Source organism: Barbatula barbatula (genome assembly GCF_947034865.1).
Source record: "Barbatula barbatula genome assembly, chromosome: 2".
NCBI classification, from domain to species: domain Eukaryota; kingdom Metazoa; phylum Chordata; class Actinopteri; order Cypriniformes; family Nemacheilidae; genus Barbatula; species Barbatula barbatula.
This window is the reverse complement of record NC_136767.1, coordinates 30,982,952-31,002,265: the sequence shown is the minus strand read 5'-3', so window position 1 is coordinate 31,002,265 and position 19,314 is coordinate 30,982,952. Positions and strand designations below refer to the sequence as shown.

Sequence of the window (19,314 nt, the reverse complement as noted above, 5' to 3'; positions counted from 1 at the left end):
AAACATGACCGTTTATCGGCCGATGACGATAACACTAAAAATGACCGTTTATCGGCCGATGACGATAACACTAAAAATGACCGTTTATCTGTCGATACCGTTAAGACTAAAAATGACCGTTTATTGGCCGATGACGATAACACTAAAAATGACCGTTTATCGGCCGATGACGATAACACTAAAAATGACCGTTTATCGGCCGATGACGATAACACTAAACATGACCGTTTATCGGCCGATGACGATAACACTAAAAATTACCGTTTATCGGCCGATGACGATAACACTAAACATGACCGTTTATCGGCCGATGACGATAACACTAAACATGACCGTTTATCGGCCGATGACGATAACACTAAACATGACCGTTTATCGGCCGATGACGATAACACTAAACATGACCGTTTATCGGCCGATGACGATAACACTAAACATGACCGTTTATCGGCCGATGACGATAACACTAAACATGACCGTTTATTGGCCGATGACGATAACACTAAAAATGACCGTTTATCGGCCGATGACGATAACACTAAAAATGACCGTTTATCTGTCGATACCGTTAAGACTAAAAATGACCGTTTATTGGCCGATGACGATAACACTAAAAATGACCGTTTATCGGCCGATGACGATAACACTAAAAATGACCGTTTATCGGCCGATGACGATAACACTAAACATGACCGTTTATCGGCCGATGACGATAACACTAAAAATTACCGTTTATCGGCCGATGACGATAACACTAAACATGACCGTTTATCGGCCGATGACGATAACACTAAACATGACCGTTTATCGGCCGATGACGATAACACTAAACATGACCGTTTATCGGCCGATGACGATAACACTAAACATGACCGTTTATCGGCCGATGACGATAACACTAAACATGACCGTTTATCGGCCGATGACGATAACACTAAACATGATCGTTTATCTGTCGATGACGATAACACTAAACATGACCGTTTATCGGCCGATGACGATAACACTAAACATGACCGTTTATCGGCCGATGACGATAACACTAAACATGACCGTTTATCGGCCGATGACGATAACACTAAACATGACCGTTTATCGGCCGATGACGATAACACTAAACATGACCGTTTATCGGCCAATGACGATAACACTAAACATGATCGTTTATCTGTCGATGACGATAACACTAAACATGACCGTTTATCGGCCGATGACGATAACACTAAACATGACCGTTTATCGGCCGATGACGATAACACTAAACATGACCGTTTATCGGCCGATGACGATAACACTAAACATGACCGTTTATCGGCCGATGACGATAACACTAAACATGACCGTTTATCGGCCGATGACGATAACACTAAACATGACCGTTTATCGGCCGATGACGATAACACTAAACATGACCGTTTATCGGCCGATGACGATAACACTAAACATGACCGTTTATCGGCCGATGACGATAACACTAAACATGACCGTTTATTGGCCGATGACGATAACACTAAAAATGACCGTTTATCGGCCGATGACGATAACACTAAAAATGACCGTTTATCTGTCGATACCGTTAAGACTAAAAATGACCGTTTATTGGCCGATGACGATAACACTAAAAATGACCGTTTATCGGCCGATGACGATAACACTAAAAATGACCGTTTATCGGCCGATGACGATAACACTAAACATGACCGTTTATCGGCCGATGACGATAACACTAAAAATTACCGTTTATCGGCCGATGACGATAACACTAAACATGACCGTTTATCGGCCGATGACGATAACACTAAACATGACCGTTTATCGGCCGATGACGATAACACTAAACATGACCGTTTATCGGCCGATGACGATAACACTAAACATGACCGTTTATCGGCCGATGACGATAACACTAAACATGACCGTTTATCGGCCGATGACGATAACACTAAACATGACCGTTTATCGGCCGATGACGATAACACTAAAAATGACCGTTTATCGGCCGATGACGATAACACTAAAAATGACCGTTTATCTGTCGATACCGTTAAGACTAAAAATGACCGTTTATTGGCCGATGACGATAACACTAAAAATGACCGTTTATCGGCCGATGACGATAACACTAAACATGACCGTTTATCGGCCGATGACGATAACACTAAACATGATCGTTTATCTGTCGATGACGATAACACTAAACATGACCGTTTATCGGCCGATGACGATAACACTAAAAATGACCGTTTATCGGCCGATGACGATGACACTAAACATGATCGTTTATCTGTCGATGACGATAACACTAAACATGACCGTTTATCGGCCGATGACGATAACACTAAACATGACCGTTTATCGGCCGATGACGATAACACTAAACATGACCGTTTATCGGCCGATGACGATAACACTAAACATGACCGTTTATCGGCCGATGACGATAACACTAAACATGACCGTTTATCGGCCGATGACGATAACACTAAACATGACCGTTTATCGGCCGATGACGATAACACTAAAAATGACCGTTTATCGGCCGATGACGATAACACTAAACATGACCGTTTATCGGCCGATGACGATAACACTAAACATGACCGTTTATCGGCCGATGACGATAACACTAAACATGACCGTTTATCGGCCGATGACGATAACACTAAACATGACCGTTTATCGGCCGATGACGATAACACTAAACATGACCGTTTATCGGCCGATGACGATAACACTAAAAATGACCGTTTATCGGCCGATGACGATAACACTAAAAATGACCGTTTATCTGTCGATACCGTTAAGACTAAAAATGACCGTTTATTGGCCGATGACGATAACACTAAAAATGACCGTTTATCGGCCGATGACGATAACACTAAAAATGACCGTTTATCGGCCGATGACGATAACACTAAACATGACCGTTTATCGGCCGATGACGATAACACTAAAAATTACCGTTTATCGGCCGATGACGATAACACTAAACATGACCGTTTATCGGCCGATGACGATAACACTAAACATGACCGTTTATCGGCCGATGACGATAACACTAAACATGACCGTTTATCGGCCGATGACGATAACACTAAACATGACCGTTTATCGGCCGATGACGATAACACTAAACATGACCGTTTATCGGCCGATGACGATAACACTAAACATGACCGTTTATCTGTCGATACCGTTAAGACTAAAAATGACCGTTTATTGGCCGATGACGATAACACTAAAAATGACCGTTTATCGGCCGATGACGATAACACTAAAAATGACCGTTTATCGGCCGATGACGATAACACTAAACATGACCGTTTATCGGCCGATGACGATAACACTAAAAATTACCGTTTATCGGCCGATGACGATAACACTAAACATGACCGTTTATCGGCCGATGACGATAACACTAAACATGACCGTTTATCGGCCGATGACGATAACACTAAACATGACCGTTTATCGGCCGATGACGATAACACTAAACATGACCGTTTATCGGCCGATGACGATAACACTAAACATGACCGTTTATCGGCCGATGACGATAACACTAAACATGATCGTTTATCTGTCGATGACGATAACACTAAACATGACCGTTTATCGGCCGATGACGATAACACTAAACATGACCGTTTATCGGCCGATGACGATAACACTAAACATGACCGTTTATCGGCCGATGACGATAACACTAAACATGACCGTTTATCGGCCGATGACGATAACACTAAACATGACCGTTTATCGGCCAATGACGATAACACTAAACATGATCGTTTATCTGTCGATGACGATAACACTAAACATGACCGTTTATCGGCCGATGACGATAACACTAAACATGACCGTTTATCGGCCGATGACGATAACACTAAACATGACCGTTTATCGGCCGATGACGATAACACTAAACATGACCGTTTATCGGCCGATGACGATAACACTAAACATGACCGTTTATCGGCCGATGACGATAACACTAAACATGACCGTTTATCGGCCGATGACGATAACACTAAACATGACCGTTTATCGGCCGATGACGATAACACTAAACATGACCGTTTATCGGCCGATGACGATAACACTAAACATGACCGTTTATTGGCCGATGACGATAACACTAAAAATGACCGTTTATCGGCCGATGACGATAACACTAAAAATGACCGTTTATCTGTCGATACCGTTAAGACTAAAAATGACCGTTTATTGGCCGATGACGATAACACTAAAAATGACCGTTTATCGGCCGATGACGATAACACTAAAAATGACCGTTTATCGGCCGATGACGATAACACTAAACATGACCGTTTATCGGCCGATGACGATGACACTAAACATGATCGTTTATCTGTCGATGACGATAACACTAAACATGACCGTTTATCGGCCGATGACGATAACACTAAACATGACCGTTTATCGGCCGATGACGATAACACTAAACATGACCGTTTATCGGCCGATGACGATAACACTAAACATGACCGTTTATCGGCCGATGACGATAACACTAAACATGACCGTTTATCGGCCGATGACGATAACACTAAACATGACCGTTTATCGGCCGATGACGATAACACTAAACATGACCGTTTATCGGCCGATGACGATAACACTAAAAATGACCGTTTATCGGCCGATGACGATAACACTAAACATGACCGTTTATCGGCCGATGACGATAACACTAAACATGACCGTTTATCGGCCGATGACGATAACACTAAACATGACCGTTTATCGGCCGATGACGATAACACTAAACATGACCGTTTATCGGCCGATGACGATAACACTAAACATGACCGTTTATCGGCCGATGACGATAACACTAAAAATGACCGTTTATCGGCCGATGACGATAACACTAAAAATGACCGTTTATCTGTCGATACCGTTAAGACTAAAAATGACCGTTTATTGGCCGATGACGATAACACTAAAAATGACCGTTTATCGGCCGATGACGATAACACTAAAAATGACCGTTTATCGGCCGATGACGATAACACTAAACATGACCGTTTATCGGCCGATGACGATAACACTAAAAATTACCGTTTATCGGCCGATGACGATAACACTAAACATGACCGTTTATCGGCCGATGACGATAACACTAAACATGACCGTTTATCGGCCGATGACGATAACACTAAACATGACCGTTTATCGGCCGATGACGATAACACTAAACATGACCGTTTATCGGCCGATGACGATAACACTAAACATGACCGTTTATCGGCCGATGACGATAACACTAAACATGACCGTTTATCGGCCGATGACGATAACACTAAACATGATCGTTTATCTGTCGATGACGATAACACTAAACATGACCGTTTATCGGCCGATGACGATAACACTAAAAATGACCGTTTATCGGCCGATGACGATAACACTAAACATGACCGTTTATCGGCCGATGACGATAACACTAAACATGACCGTTTATCGGCCGATGACGATAACACTAAACATGACCGTTTATCGGCCGATGACGATAACACTAAACATGACCGTTTATCGGCCGATGACGATAACACTAAACATGACCGTTTATCGGCCGATGACGATAACACTAAACATGACCGTTTATCGGCCGATGACGATAACACTAAACATGACCGTTTATCGGCCGATGACGATAACACTAAACATGACCGTTTATCGGCCGATGACGATAACACTAAACATGACCGTTTATCGGCCGATGACGATAACACTAAACATGATCGTTTATCTGTCGATGACGATAACACTAAACATGACCGTTTATCGGCCGATGACGATAACACTAAAAATGACCGTTTATCGGCCGATGACGATGACACTAAACATGATCGTTTATCTGTCGATGACGATAACACTAAACATGACCGTTTATCGGCCGATGACGATAACACTAAACATGACCGTTTATCGGCCGATGACGATAACACTAAACATGACCGTTTATCGGCCGATGACGATAACACTAAACATGACCGTTTATCGGCCGATGACGATAACACTAAACATGACCGTTTATCGGCCGATGACGATAACACTAAACATGACCGTTTATCGGCCGATGACGATAACACTAAACATGACCGTTTATCGGCCGATGACGATAACACTAAACATGACCGTTTATCGGCCGATGACGATAACACTAAACATGACCGTTTATCGGCCGATGACGATAACACTAAACATGACCGTTTATCGGCCGATGACGATAACACTAAACATGACCGTTTATCGGCCGATGACGATAACACTAAACATGACCGTTTATCGGCCGATGACGATAACACTAAACATGACCGTTTATCGGCCGATGACGATAACACTAAACATGATCGTTTATCTGTCGATGACGATAACACTAAACATGACCGTTTATCGGCCGATGACGATAACACTAAAAATGACCGTTTATCGGCCGATGACGATGACACTAAACATGATCGTTTATCTGTCGATGACGATAACACTAAACATGACCGTTTATCGGCCGATGACGATAACACTAAACATGACCGTTTATCGGCCGATGACGATAACACTAAACATGACCGTTTATCGGCCGATGACGATAACACTAAACATGACCGTTTATCGGCCGATGACGATAACACTAAACATGACCGTTTATCGGCCGATGACGATAACACTAAACATGACCGTTTATCGGCCGATGACGATAACACTAAACATGACCGTTTATCTGTCGATGACGATAACACTAAACATGACCGTTTATCGGCCGATGACGATAACACTAAACATGACCGTTTATCGGCCGATGACGATAACACTAAACATGACCGTTTATCGGCCGATGACGATAACACTAAAAATGACCGTTTATCGGCCGATGACGATAACACTAAACATGACCGTTTATCGGCCGATGACGATAACACTAAACATGACCGTTTATCGGCCGATGACGATAACACTAAACATGACCGTTTATCGGCCGATGACGATAACACTAAACATGACCGTTTATCGGCCGATGACGATAACACTAAACATGACCGTTTATTGGCCGATGACGATAACACTAAAAATGACCGTTTATCGGCCGATGACGATAACACTAAAAATGACCGTTTATCTGTCGATACCGTTAAGACTAAAAATGACCGTTTATTGGCCGATGACGATAACACTAAAAATGACCGTTTATCGGCCGATGACGATAACACTAAAAATGACCGTTTATCTGTCGATACCGTTAAGACTAAAAATGACCTTTTATCTGTCGATACCGTTAAGACTAAAAATGACCGTTTATTGGCCGATGACGATAACACTAAAAATGACCGTTTATCTGTCGATACCGATATGGCCGATAATTTATCGTGCATCACTAAATACAACACCATTCTATCCTACTGGAATAAGGAATTTAGTAGTGGTTTAACTGGGAAACAGCTGATGGCTCATGATGATGTGCAATGGAAACCATCAGAATTTGTATTACTGTAATTGGCAGATTGTTTTGACCACACTACACACACACACTCATTTTAAAACAGAAATAGTGTCACACTGACTCCATGGCGTCCTGTACGCGTTGTCCTGCAGCTGTCCATTGTGAGGAAACGTGTTACCGTGCAGCTGGAGCGGAACCGGAAGTTCTAATAAGTTCCTCGTCAGCCGCCGTCTGGCCGAGGCCTGAAGCAGAATGAAAACGGTGTAAACTCACCGAACTGAGGCAGTGTTTGTAGAATAAAGGTGTATGTATGAACGCACCTCAGATATATAATCAATACTCTTAAACCTGACGGTTTTGAAACTGATGCTTCGTCGTGTTTGACCACAGGAATAAGAAGACGCGTTCATATCGAAACCAATACACGATAAATATCGCTCTTTGATGGCGGTTTTGATATAATCGATGGCTTATCATACACTTAATAACGTCTTGACTGGTAAATAAATTTACATTAAAAACTTTCTGAGGCGACACTGACGAGCCAGGCGTTAAACCACGCCTTGTTTAACTGCTCCGCCTACAACATGATGTCATTGAGTGATTGACAGGATGAATAAAAACCACAAGAAAATCCAAAGAAATCAGATGATGCGTTTTAATAACATTAACAAATGATTCACAACAATGAAAATTAATTAAAAAGAAAGAAAGAAAGAGAGAGAGAAAGAAAGAAAGAAACCCGTCGAAACCACGTTGGTTGATTGACAGGAAGGAGCAACCAGACCACGCCCTACGGCCAGGTACAGAAAAATGTAAAAAAGAATTTTAATAAAAATGTAATTGTTTGAAGTTCATAACAGATTATTTCTCTTGTTTATTATCGGAAAACCCCTTATGGACCTTGGTTACATATGTTTTCATCAATATTTCACCCACTATAATCTTTGTTTTAAATAAATATCTTTTTGTTACAGAAATGGTATGAAATAGCACTTAAAATGATAAACGTTATTATTATTCATTGACTGAGCTTTTATTTGAGCCTCTGGTTCCCCCTGATGGTGAACAAGTGAATTGTTTTTTCCAAACAAACTTGCGTTCTAATGATTGTATGTGATGTGCTTAGCTATTTATTTGCATTACAGTGATATTTAATAACTTATTAGATATTATATTATCTTTGTATTTATGTGCAACAAGTTATACATAATGAATACCTTTTGAAAATATGTTCTTAAATTAAAAACAAAATATTTATCGTGATTTACGCCTGAATGATGATTTTCTCTATTTGTTTGTGAATTAAATTAGATTTGTTTCCTTAAAATAAATTCTATATCTTTGCATTGTTCTGGCTTTCATTTGGACCTCTGTTATAGGCTGGTTCTGATGACACGTCAAACATCATACTCATCAGTACTACAAAAAAAGCTTTATTTCAAAACACCACAATTGATATAAAGTTGGTTTATAAAACAGGAGAAAATCTGGGACTGGACTATTTACAGTACCTGCAAAACAGAAAAATAATCATAAAGTGTGCTTGAAAGAAACACAAAGACACGTGAATGTTAATACGGTGTACTGTAATCTTACCAGCTGTACCAGTATCCCAAAATAATGACTGAGCCGACAACACTTATGAATCCAACAGTAACAAGAGCAGAAACCTTCATGATGTATGACGTTCCTTAGAGAACAAACAAAAAGAGAGAAATTCATTTTCTACATCAACACTTTTAAAATGAGCGATTTGAGCGACGTGATCTATCATCGGCCTTTACCTCTGGCTTTGGCCCAGACTATACAAGACTGTGTTCTAGTCTATGAAAGAAAACGCAGAGACACAGATTTACAAAGCTTGTGTATAAGAAAACTCCATCCGTCAATATGGAAACAGCATAGTACTCTCACCTCTCCCCACTGACAGACGTTGCGCAGAATAATATAATAATCCTTTCCGTTCTCCAGAGGTGCGTTGAAAAAGTCCCCGTAGAGCCGCTGGTCCCCTACAGTGAAGTTTATTTCCGTGGCCAGACCTCTGAGGTCAATCTGAGCTGTGACGTATCCACCGTCGCATCTCTGCTGTGCGAAGAACCGCGGACTATCAGAAGAGCTGCAGTCAAACAGCAACACGCCTTCCACGGGGAACACAAACACCTGGTACATACTAAACGCATCCAAAACATTCACCCAAATAAATACACGACGAATGATGAGTTCAACGCAAGACAAGCACGAGAAGTTAGACGATCTCACCATATCGAGTCAAGTGAATCGGTCGATCTCTGTAGTCTCAGAGCGGGCAACGGAGCGTCCGCTTCGATGTATTTGACCTCTGGTGTGGAGGGGACTGACAGAACACAGAAACTTTATAGCACACCCGGTTTCCCAATCCATTGGATCCCTTCATACGTAGTTTCCCTCTTAACAAAATACTTAACATTACAGAAGCAAAAGAAGGCTGTGAATATGGTTACGAAGTTGGTTTTGTACCTGGTATGCTTGTATTTGTTGTAACTGTAGAGGTGGCTCGTGTTGAATGGGCTGTGATGGTTATTGTGTAGTTTGTGGCAGGCAGAAGATTTAAACAGAGAACAGGCCGCAGGGCGGAAGAGCTGAAAAGCTTTGTTCTCCTGTCGCTGAACACTCGCTCAAAGTCTCGCAATCCAACGTACGTCACCTGTGCAAGACAATACATCAAACTATGAAGCTATGCCGGTGTTTATACAAAAACTGGTGTAGTATGCATTGCTTTACCCCTAAAAAGCAACTCATTGAATGGTTTATGCTTAAAGTAATGCATTGTTGTTTTTGTGTTTTGAGTTTTAATGACATTACTTGAATCGACTGTGTACAGCTGCAGAAGAAATGTAGAGACCATTTCAACTTTTTTGTCAAACAATTTCTAGGTGTGTTTTGGTCAAATGACAATTTCTGTTTCATTCTGTGAACTAATTTCATTGTTTCTCCAAAAATAATAAAAAATATATTGTTTCCATTTGCAGAAAATGAAAACAGGTGAAAATAACAGAAAAGATGCTGTGTATTATTGCCATGAAATCAAGTTTATATTCACTTTTAAGCAACACAGTCATATTCCTACATGCATATAACAGACACTGAACTGGAATGACCAAAATACGTCTAGAAACGATGGAAATTTGGAATGGTCTCTTTATTTTCTTCCTTGGCTATAATTATAAATTGTTTGACTGAAAGAATGCTCACAGTGTACGTCTCTAAATGATCCTCATTTTCAGCATTCCAGCCTAAACATCTTTCGTTAACCACCGTCACATCACGAATGAACAGCTTGACCTCTGAAACACACAAAATAACCTTCTGACTTTTAGTTCGGGTTAGAATCATAATGAATGTCAGGTCAACTGATTTAGAATTGACCAAACACTGATGAGGACTAGAAGAGCACTGAAATGGAAATGTTGGCCAATAAGGATAAGCGATAATTCTTTAGATTTGAAAGATGTTAAAGTTGACGATAGAAGTGAATGGGTGCCGGCACCGTTCGATTACTAGCGTTCTTCAAAATATCTTCTTTTGTGTTCCGAGGAAGAAAGTCATACAGCTTTGAAATGACACGAGGGCAAGTAAACGATGACAGATGTTTTATTTTTGGGTGAAGTGGTGTATATTGGCCAATAAACCTTTTTCTGAGACAAAATAAATCATGTTTTTAAACGCTTACTTTGAACTAGTTTCTAAGTTCGAACGTTTTTATTAAACAAAAACATGTATTAAAGATTATTTATTTAAATTTTTAGGAGACTAGCACAAAAACAAAGGATGTTCACCTTTGCAGCGTAAAGTAGCCACCTGCCACTTTCCTCTGATGTCACACATTGATATGTCACTTCCTGTGCGGCTGTAATATCCTTTTACACAGCGATGGATGACCACAGTACTGTTGTCCCACATCACCTCTGTGTGAGGTACGTCTGGTGCCGGGCCACAGTCAGCTACACGGACAAAAACACAATACCACGGTTAAATATGCATTCCATGTATTTGCATTCAACAAGCACATTTGTGAACACACAACAACTGAAAAAACGCTGCAGTCAACATTTCAAAGTCATACCCTTTCAAACGTAAACATCTCTGTATTTATAGTTGTGAAGATTCAGGGGTTTACCTGTACATGTTACAGATATTTTTTCCCATGTTCCATCTGATAAACATGTCGACGTGTTTTTGTTTCCCTCCTGTTTGAGTCCATTTTTACATGTGTACTTAACAACGCTACCCAGTGTAGAGGTTTCGTTCCAGTTTCTATCTGTTAGTGGGAATACTGGGGGAGCACCACAGTTTATCTCTGTTCATTGAGACCAGTAAAGGGCATTAGAGAAGAAAAATGATCCTTTGTGTACGGACATCATAACTTGCGGCTTATTCGTGTATTCTGACCGTGCTTATGTATAAGAGGAAAAGTTCACCCAACAATTTCATTTCTATTAGTATTCACTCACCCTCATGTCAATCCAAACCCGTATGACTTTATTTCTTCTGTGAAACACAAATGAAGACATTTTCAATCCATACAACTAAGGTCAAAAGTGACCGGCGACTGTAAATCTCAACAGCACCATAAAGTCATGCGACAGTTGTGTACGGAAAAGACCAGAGCAAAGTTTAGGCCTGCAAAAGTCCTCATCGCAATGCATATTCAAATATCAGATCAAATACCATTGGTTTTCACGGAGTTGATTTTAGCAACTTAAATTTCACACACTGAAGGCCTTAAATAAACCGCTCTTGTGCTTCGCGAAGGAATAAAAATCATACAGGTCTGGAACAATATGAGGAAATGAAATTTTTGTGTGAACCGTCCACTGACAGCGGTGATTTTGGATGAATGTATCACAAGTGGTCCATGCTGCTTGTACCTTCACATCGCATGTCAATTTTGCTCCACATTGCGTTTGAGTTACAGATCGACACATTTCCTTCGCCGACACGCCGATATCCATCTTCACACACATAGAGAGCAACAGAACCCAGACTTGAGCTGTTATTCCACATCACAACTGAGTGACGCCGAGAAGGAGGCCAGCCACAGTCTACTTCTGAATAAACACACATACACACAAACTGTACATGCGTAGCGTACACACATGCATTCAAAGAAGAGAGTGCTAGTGGCTACCGTGCATCACTTAAACGTATGAAAATCATTGCACTCAATAACAAAATATCAAGTATGGCATGTTATGTAAAACGTTAACAACATTTCAATCAAAACATTACAGGATATTAAACTTTAAATTGATGTACTGACACTAAAACGTTTGTATGGAGGCCACATTGTAATACATAATGAGAAATGAAGCAAATGAGATATACCTTTACAGAGAAAATCAGGCTGACTCCAGATTCCCTCTGAATCACAGACCGATGTATCTTCATTTCTCACATTATAAAACCCTTCAATGCATTTATAAATCACGCTGGAGGTGACGGCGCTGTCTCCTCTCCACACCATAACTGAGAGAGGAAGAGAGCGAGGGGCTCCGCAGTCCACCTCTGAGAAACAACACAACATCTCAACGATCAAGTAAAGCATCATTTGTTTATTGTTTAGTTTTGACAGACAAATGAAAATCGTACACTAACCCTCTTCTCTCAACAGGTAGTGGTCTAGCTTTTGTTGAAACTAGTAACCTTGTATTAGCACCTGTTGTACTGTTGCTCTTGTATGACATATCGCTTATTGCTCCCTGAACTCTTTGTAAGTCGCTTTGGATAAAAGCGTCTGCTAAATGACTAAATGTAAATGTAGTTTTATAATATTACCTTCACACGACAGAGTTGGTTTTGTCCAGGAACTGTTTTCAGCGCACACAGATTTATTATTTCCGTGTTTAGCGTAGTAACCGTGTTCACAGCTGTATGTTACTGTGCTGTTTAACGTCACTCTTCCATTCCAGATTTGTACAGTGTGGGGACGTGTGGGGGGGTTTCCACATACAACCTCTGTTGAGAAGCAAATGACTTTTCACTGTGTGCAATGTTGCTCAAGGTGATGATAATAACAGAACAACAAATAATAAAAGCAACAAATGTGTCAACGATTTGAACCTTTCTTATGTATGAATAACATATTATTTGCTTAAATTGTCCTCATAATCCAAAATCATATTGGAAACATTAGTATTTCTTCCATCAAACATGAGAAAATAGAAAAGAAAAATGACTTATTTGGTGTAACAGGAATAAAAAGAAAGTCAACAAGAAGAACAACATGCACGTAAATAAATGATAACATATTTTTCACTTTTGGGTGAACTTTATCCCTTGAACCCCTTTACCATTTAAAAAATGTCAAAATAATTCAATCTTAAATTCGTTGCATTTAACAATATGAATTAAAAATCATATTCTGTTATCATTGACTTGGAAACTTACACACAAAGAAAAGAATAAAAGAAAAGTGAACAGCTTGGATACCATTTTTCCTTCAACGAAAAAAGACAAGAGATATTTTGAGTCATGGGGATTAAAAGAAAGTCCGTTTGGAACAACATGAAGGTCAATAAATGATAACAGACTTTTCATTTTTGGGTGAACTATTCCTTTAAGACCTTTACCATTTTCAAAATTAAAACATAAAATATGCATTGCATTCAAGAATCTAAATACAAATCATATTCTGTTCCCATTTACTTCGATTCATTTCTTCCATGGCACACGAAAAGAAAGGAAAAAACAGAAGTCATCTACTTTGTGTTTAGGGAAAGAAAACGGCGGATGGAAAAGTATAAGGGTGAAAAGAACAGTCATTTTTGGGTTAAGCCTTTTGAGACATTCATTACCATTTAAAAGGAGTTTGAAGAATTGGTACCTTCACAAGAAAATCTGGGTTTACTCCACTGACCGTCACTTTTACACACAGACACATTTTCTGAATGCAAACTGTGATATCCAACTTCACATTGATACAGAACCACAGAACCGATTTTACTGACACGGGTCCAAAACAACACTGAGTGAGGCAGAACCGGAGGAGAACCGCATTTTATTTCTAAACACACACAAACACAACAACACATCCTTTCATCACGATACCACAGAAATTAAATGACCATTAAACAAGCACAGATACCTTGACACAGAAAGTCAGGATTCGTCCATGTGCCGTAAGAAGAACATACTGACACATTCTCATGTCCGCTGTTAGAAAACTGTGAGTCACACACATACAGCACCACCGATCAAATTCCTGATTTGTTATTCCAAATCATTTGTGAATGAGGAAGAAACAGAGGCTCCACTTCTATAAATCCATCACACGACAGTGAAAATAAATAGACTAGAAATCGTTACGTTCTGTTTGACTGGAAAATCAAAACAAAATGCCCACAAGAATAGTGTTTCAATGACCGGTGAATGCAGTGTAATACAAGATCTGCATAGATGTACACAATACCTTCACACACCAGACTGGGTCCATCCCAACGTCCGTCCAGACCACAGACCGAAGAATTCTTTCCTTTCTTCCACTGGAATCCCTCCACACACCTGTATTGGAGTTCACTGGTGTAATGGGTGATGGTTGGAGAGATCTGCTCAGCGTGAGGGACTGATGGAGGAGATCCACAGTCTATAACTATATAAACACACACACAGCTTTATAACTACACGGAGTGTGCAGAGGCTGCAGCTTTTGCCAGAGGGGGACTGGAATCCCCTGGTTAGGCCTGGTTTCCCCCTGAGGAATTTATTCGTACTGACATTAATGCTAATGTACATCTTAAAGAAGATTTGCCATAATGCATTACACTGTATATATTCTATAATACAATGTGTTTTATAATTTTTGTTTTAAATTTTATAAATATTACTATATAGCTTTATTTTCATTCTATTTATTTATTTTTTCCTTCCCTTTTCTATATTAATATTATTCCCATTATATATATATATATGGAATAAATATTTGAAGAGTTCATTTGCAAAAACAGATAGCTTTGTTTTTTTATTGTGCATTCCAAATAATGTCAATCAAACTGTTGTTGGGTTGTTTTGAATAAGTAATAATAACTCAAACACAATGAGAAACCCAATAACAACATAAGAACTTGATTTTTTTAGTCTGATGCTTGCTTGCTCAATACAATTGTTAAAAACCACTAAAAAAGTGGTGTTTGCTTGTGTTAAACTCAAGACGGCTGTATTTATACCTTTGCAGTTCACTTTATCCCGCAGTGGATTAAATGGTTGAGTTCCGTTCTGGACGGTGTAACCGGTGTGACAGGAGCAGGTGAAATCTCCCTCAGTGTTGTGACAAAGAGATCCTTCACCACAGATTCCCTGCACACTGCACTCGTCTATATCTGAAAACAAAACAACCGCATCTTTAATCTTCTTACAACTGCTGCTTGTTAAATCATCAAGTTATGATCTTAATAACCTCATTTTTCTGTTTATTAAGTTTCTACTTTAAAAGGTTAACTTGTTATGTTAATGTTGTAGTTTAAACCATGAAGAAAATGTGTTGATCTTTTATTGAGCTTCTCTGTTTCTTTTCACAGTGTTTATCAACGGTTACTCAATCAGTGTTATGAAACACTGAACTTGTGAAAGCTTTTCACTTGCTGCATCGCGTTCATACCCATCCTGCTAAATCTTTGTACCATCATATATGTTATAATAATTGGACCTAGTATTCTTCAGATTGTAAATAAAAATTTTGATACAGGTTTTTTTCCTAGTATGTTGAAACAGGCCTTTGTGCAGCCCGTATTAAAAAAACGAATTTAGAAACAAATGACCCGACTTATTTTAGACCGGTTTCTCATCTCTCATTTCTGTCCAAAATTATAGAAAAGGTTGTGGTTAGTCAACTACATGTTTTTTTTAGAGCAGAATAAGATGGTTTCTGGAATTATTATTCAAAGGGGACTGCCCTTTTAAAAGTTTTCAATTAACTATTGATTACTGTGGATGCTGGTGACACAGCGGTGTAAGTTTTATGAGACTTAATGGCAGCCTACATACAATACAATAGATCATAGACAATAGAGTATGTAGGGATTCCAGACTTAAGTTATACCTCACTGCTAGAAATATGGCAGTTAGTTTTGGCACACATACATCAAGATCGACATCGCTAATATGCGGTGTGCCTCAAGGTGCTATCTTGGCCCCCATACCTTTGTCACTTTATATGCTCCCGTTAGCGGACATCTTTAGGAAACATGATATTGCATTTGATTGCTACGTAATTTGACTTGCAAGTAAATCTTCCGTTAACACATGGAAATAGCCTGAAACCCTTTCTGTTATAGGTGTTGTTTTTTAATACGAGAATGATGTAAAGCACATCGTTCAACGTGTGTTTTTTTAAATGGTGCTATATAAATCAAATTGACATACACACTAATATATGCACTGTACATAGCTGTTTCATGAAATTATTTAACAGACGATGGCAGCAAAATCTCACCATGGCAGTATGTTCCATCATTGGGTATGAATGTGGTCATTTGATTGGATGGGCTGTAGCCGGTGAGACATGTACAGTAATAGCTGCCGTATGTGTTATGACATACAGTATGATCTCCACATATTCTGCCCAGCTGGCACTCATCTTTATCTGTGACATCAGCACAACACAGTTATCACTTGATATACAGTATTAATAGTAATTTATATAGCATACCTACTGATGGCAGTAAAAATAGATTTGAAACATACAAAGTAAAGTTTTAGTCAGTTAATAAAACAGCAGTAACAGCGTGAAGGTGGTTTATTATCAAACCTTGACAGTAAGTTCTCCCGTTGCCAACAAATCCATACATGCAGTTACACACTTTTCGTCCTGATCCGTCGGTTTTGTCATCACAGGTGGCGTTTCGATGGCAAGACGCACATACATTCACTGGGTCAGCTTCAACTGCTGTATACGAGACTAGAACCAGAAACAGGGACTTTATTGTTTTAAGATGTGTTTCATTATAAATATGTGACCCTGGACCACAAAACTGGATCTATTTTTTTAAATTGAGTTGTAAACATCACATGAAAGCTGAATAAGTAAGCCTTCCATTTATGTGTGGTTTGTTAGGTTAGGAAAATATTCAGCAGAGATACAACTATTTGAAAATCTGGAATCTGAGGGTGCAAAGAAATCGAAATATTGAGAAAATGTGTATGTTGCTAATCAGAAGCGCTGTGGCAGGCTGTTGCTACGAAGAAACATACAGAAAGTTTATAGACATGTTTCTGGTCATTTTTGGAAGTAGAAAAAAAGTTTCAACATCTTTAGGGTTGGAAATTTACAAAATATCTTGTTGTAACATCATCGTTACTTAACATTGATAATTTTGACACATTGAATGTTTTGTTGGATATTGCTACAAATATAACGCGACTTATGACTGGTTTTATGGTCCAGGGTAACACATATATATATAGTATATATTGCATGATGATAAAAGTAAAATATGCATCATAGAGTTATGATTAAATTCTAATGGTTGAGTTGTCAACACGTGACCTGAGACATGTATCTTTTACATACATATCATGTATGTTTTAAAGTCCCAATAAACCGGAAGTTGCGATCGTCTTTGCTTCAGTATTCCGACGCATTTCCAAGTGAAACGAAATTTGGAATGAGAAAAAAATTTGGCCGTGGCTTAATTTTTCTCTGCGATTTGATTTATAAAAACAACCGTTGCATTTTAAAATGGAACTATCTTACGTCATTTAAGATGTCACTACAGGACAAAAGTGCATTTTCAGATATTAACTAAAGATTATGGAGCACATGATTTCAAGAAGAGAATGACCAACATTGATAAGCTATTTACAATAAATGCTCCATTTCTTGAAAAAGATTTCACTGGGACTTTAATGTTCTTTGTTTATTCTTTTACTCCTTTAGGCAGTGAGTGTTCAGCTTTTTTTAATCCCTTCCTTCGTTTAAATTGTATGTCAAAATTCAGATAATCTTTTTTTATTGACAGCTCTACTAAATTTTCCAGTTTAAAGGTTCAATTAAAAAGTTAAACTACGTCCTGAATCTTGCCAATTCTAACTGTCAAAAATAAGAAATCTTATCTAAATAGTCAAAGTTTTGGGGAAAAATATATTATTCGTTAAATTCATTTTCTTTTCCTGCATTTTGTTCAAAACATTGTAATATAACTCTATCTGTGTATCTGTCGAATTGAGAGCTACACCCCTATTCTATTACATCCGATCAAAATAAAGTTGCAACATTTTCAAATAAAGATACGTTATAAAGGAACAACAAGCAAATGTGTGACATTGAGAAGGCTATGCTTTCTTTATAGATGCTCTTTGAACCGTTGCCAAACAGTATCCTTTATGTGTAATGTATAATAGATGAATAATATTAATGTTTAATCACGTGTCAAGAAAAGAGATTAGACTATATTTACCTGCAAATATCTGATACTCACCTTTAATGGCACCTTGAATCATCAGAAAGCACCAGATCACTCGTGTGACTGTCATCGCCTTCGTCTCTGTTCCCACCAACTTCAAATATCACACGTTTGTGATCCACATTTCTCCAAATTTCCCCCTAAAAACCCTCCTCCTCCTCCTGCTGAAGTGTGCTGATAGTGAATGAGTTAGTCAAACAAATATTTTCTGAAGGACACGGCGGTCTGTGTGGTCTGTCTGTCATCATCAGTTCTGACACATTCAGTTAAATGTCTCTCTGTGTGAGAACTCTTCATTCCGAGGGTCATAAATTGCACCATCATCTGCATCGCACTCTTGTATCATCAGCTCTGGCAGGGGGCGAGTTAACCCAGTTTGGGTGGGACAGATAAGAGTTTTCTACCCTATCA

At 39.1% G+C, this 19,314-nt stretch overlaps 1 protein-coding gene across 5 annotated transcripts; it reads right to left on the bottom strand.

Moving 5' to 3' along the window:
- Window positions 1-8,885: 8,885 nt before the first annotated feature.
- Window positions 8,886-19,266, bottom strand: susd1 (sushi domain containing 1). Of its 5 annotated transcripts, none has more exons than XR_013787583.1 (18): window positions 18,919-19,229; window positions 17,250-17,399; window positions 16,935-17,084; window positions 15,670-15,822; window positions 14,916-15,095; window positions 14,331-14,510; window positions 13,283-13,462; window positions 12,833-13,012; window positions 12,376-12,555; window positions 11,625-11,804; window positions 11,284-11,448; window positions 10,700-10,791; window positions 9,965-10,151; window positions 9,728-9,894; window positions 9,383-9,638; window positions 9,253-9,292; window positions 9,065-9,158; window positions 8,886-8,979 (listed from the first exon to the last, which is right to left on the bottom strand). XR_013787583.1 is itself a non-coding variant. In XM_079473249.1 (18 exons), exons 1-18 carry the CDS (start codon window positions 18,971-18,973, stop codon window positions 8,967-8,969), a joined length of 2,529 nt encoding a protein of 842 aa, XP_079329375.1. In that variant the 5' UTR covers window positions 18,974-19,256; the 3' UTR covers window positions 8,886-8,966. The 5 variants fall into 5 exon arrangements, 4 of the variants coding, with proteins under 4 accessions (XP_079329375.1, XP_079329376.1, XP_079329377.1 ...); XM_079473249.1 differs by having other exon boundaries at window positions 9,728-9,821; window positions 18,919-19,256; XM_079473250.1 differs by lacking the exon at window positions 14,331-14,510 and having other exon boundaries at window positions 9,728-9,821; window positions 18,919-19,256.
- Between the last annotated feature and the right edge of the window lie 48 nt (window positions 19,267-19,314).